The following is a 1,915-nucleotide window of genomic DNA, read 5'->3' on the forward strand; positions in this document are numbered from 1 at the left end:
TGAACTCACTCAGGAGAGCCCGGGCGGTACCTGCAGGGGTTGCAGGCACCCAGCTGCCGGCCCCTCCGTCCTCCCGTCTGTCTCCACTGCCCCGTCCCTCCATCTCTCTGTCCCTCTGTCTGTTCCTGTGTCCCGTTCCTTTTCCTTGCTGGCTCTCTCTGTGCCTCCCTCTCTCCCCCCCTCGGTTCCTGTCTGTCCCCGTCTCTGTCCCTGCCTGTGACCTCCCGTCCCCTCCTGGCCAGCGCCGTGTCCCCCAGGGCCTCCTTCCCTCCGTGTCCCCGGCAGGACCCCAGCGGCTGTGCTTGTGCTTGCAGGCGGCGGCCTCTTGGTGGCAGAAGTGGCCCTGGACGAGGACACGCAGGCGGCCAGGCCGGGCCTGCTGAGGTCCCTGAACCGCCTGCTGCACACCCAGGGCGGGGAGCGCGGCCTGAGCCAGTACCGGCAACTGCTGCAGGCACACGGCTTCACGGACGTGCAGGTGGCACGCACAGGGGACATCGTGGACGTGGTCCTGGCCACCAGACCCGCGCCCTGAGGGCCGCCGGCCTGCGACTGTCACAAGGACTTTCTCCGGGGAGGCCGCCGGCGCGCCGCCATCCTGCAACGTGGGCCGTCAGGTGGAAAGGTTGCTGGAAGGGGGTGGGCGAGGAGGGGGCGTCACCAACAGATTAAAGGAGGTTGGTAGCACTGGCTGTCGCAGCTCCTTTGTGGGGTCCGAACACCCGGCCGCTGGGCCCAGGGTGGCAGCGCCAGCTGGGTACCCGTGTGCCCCCGGCCGCGAAGCCGGACCACTCGGCGTGCCCAGGGAGGGCGCCCCCCAACCCCGCCCCCCGCCCCACTAGTTCCTCATTCTCTCATCTTTCACCCTAAGTCTAAGTGCTTTTCTGTGGGACACGCCTGTCCCTGTGATGTCACAGCTAGTGGCTTGCAGGACCCCTGCTGGACACCAGGTTTCTGAGCCCTGTCGCTGCAGCGGCTGGGAGGCCCCGGCCCTGCTCCATGGTAACTCACGGGGACCAAGATAACTGTGTACCGTGAATGTCCCCGAACCACTCCTGTGAGCCAGGCCCAGGTCTCCTGTGTGTCAGTCATGGATCTGTGTCCGTAAAAGAGCAAGCTGTACACGTGCTTGTGTGCGGCGGGCGCCAGTAACTCCGCAGCGACGTGCATGCTGCCTGGTATGTACGTACGTACACTGTTAGCAGAAAATGCCACTGTCTGTCGCAGGGTCACCTTCAAGTAGGCCCCCTGTGGGTGTGATATTTCACCGTGTTTTCTAGCTACAACCAGCCGATGGTTAGATACATAGGAAACACACGTAGCGAGTTAATTTTCTGTGTGCAGGTGTGTTTTATAGAGAACACACGCATTATGTCTGTCTTGCACATACGTGCACAGGTATAGATGTACACATACGGTAATTTGTAGACCTTATTTACGGAGCGTACAGTTACAAATGTGTACACACAAGTACATGACTTTCGGTGGACACGTTATGTCCCTGCACCCACGGCTGCCCGCGCACCGAGGACCCGCCGGTGGGAGACCCCAGGGCTGCAGTGACAGCTAGGCGTCGTGCGCAGAAGCTGAGGTCGGGTCTGTGGGCTGCTCGCACCACTTGCTGTCCCTTTGTGTCTCTCGGAACTTTGCGTAGGAAAAAGTCAAAATCGTGCCAAGAAACTGACCTACACACGACCCGTCTTTCCACTTATTAGGAAAACTCTACAAAAACAGCACTTTAGGGGCGTCTCAAGTAAAGCGTTCAGCTGTGGGCGCGCAGAGGTGCGTTTCTGTAAAGGGTTTTTATTCTCTTAGGACGAACCTCAAGGTTGGAAGTGTGCACCCGACCTGCCCGCTGCCCTCCGGGTGGAATTCATTCGCTCGCTCACGCATTCATTTGTTCACTCGGGAGACC

At 60.6% G+C, this 1,915-nt stretch overlaps 1 protein-coding gene across 1 annotated transcript in view; it reads left to right on the forward strand.

The window, feature by feature from the left end:
• Nucleotides 1–687, forward strand: part of ASMTL (acetylserotonin O-methyltransferase like) — a 19,048-nt gene extending 18,361 nt beyond the window's left edge. Inside the window, exon 13 of the mRNA XM_019631012.1 lies at nucleotides 315–687. Within this exon, the coding sequence (XP_019486557.1) occupies nucleotides 315–535 (221 nt within the window). The 3' untranslated portion in view covers nucleotides 536–687. The remainder of the gene's footprint in view (nucleotides 1–314) is intronic.
• The last annotated feature ends 1,228 nt before the right edge of the window (nucleotides 688–1,915 follow it).

This window comes from Hipposideros armiger, unplaced genomic scaffold (assembly GCF_001890085.2).
Source record: "Hipposideros armiger isolate ML-2016 unplaced genomic scaffold, ASM189008v1 scaffold_970, whole genome shotgun sequence".
NCBI classification, from domain to species: domain Eukaryota; kingdom Metazoa; phylum Chordata; class Mammalia; order Chiroptera; family Hipposideridae; genus Hipposideros; species Hipposideros armiger.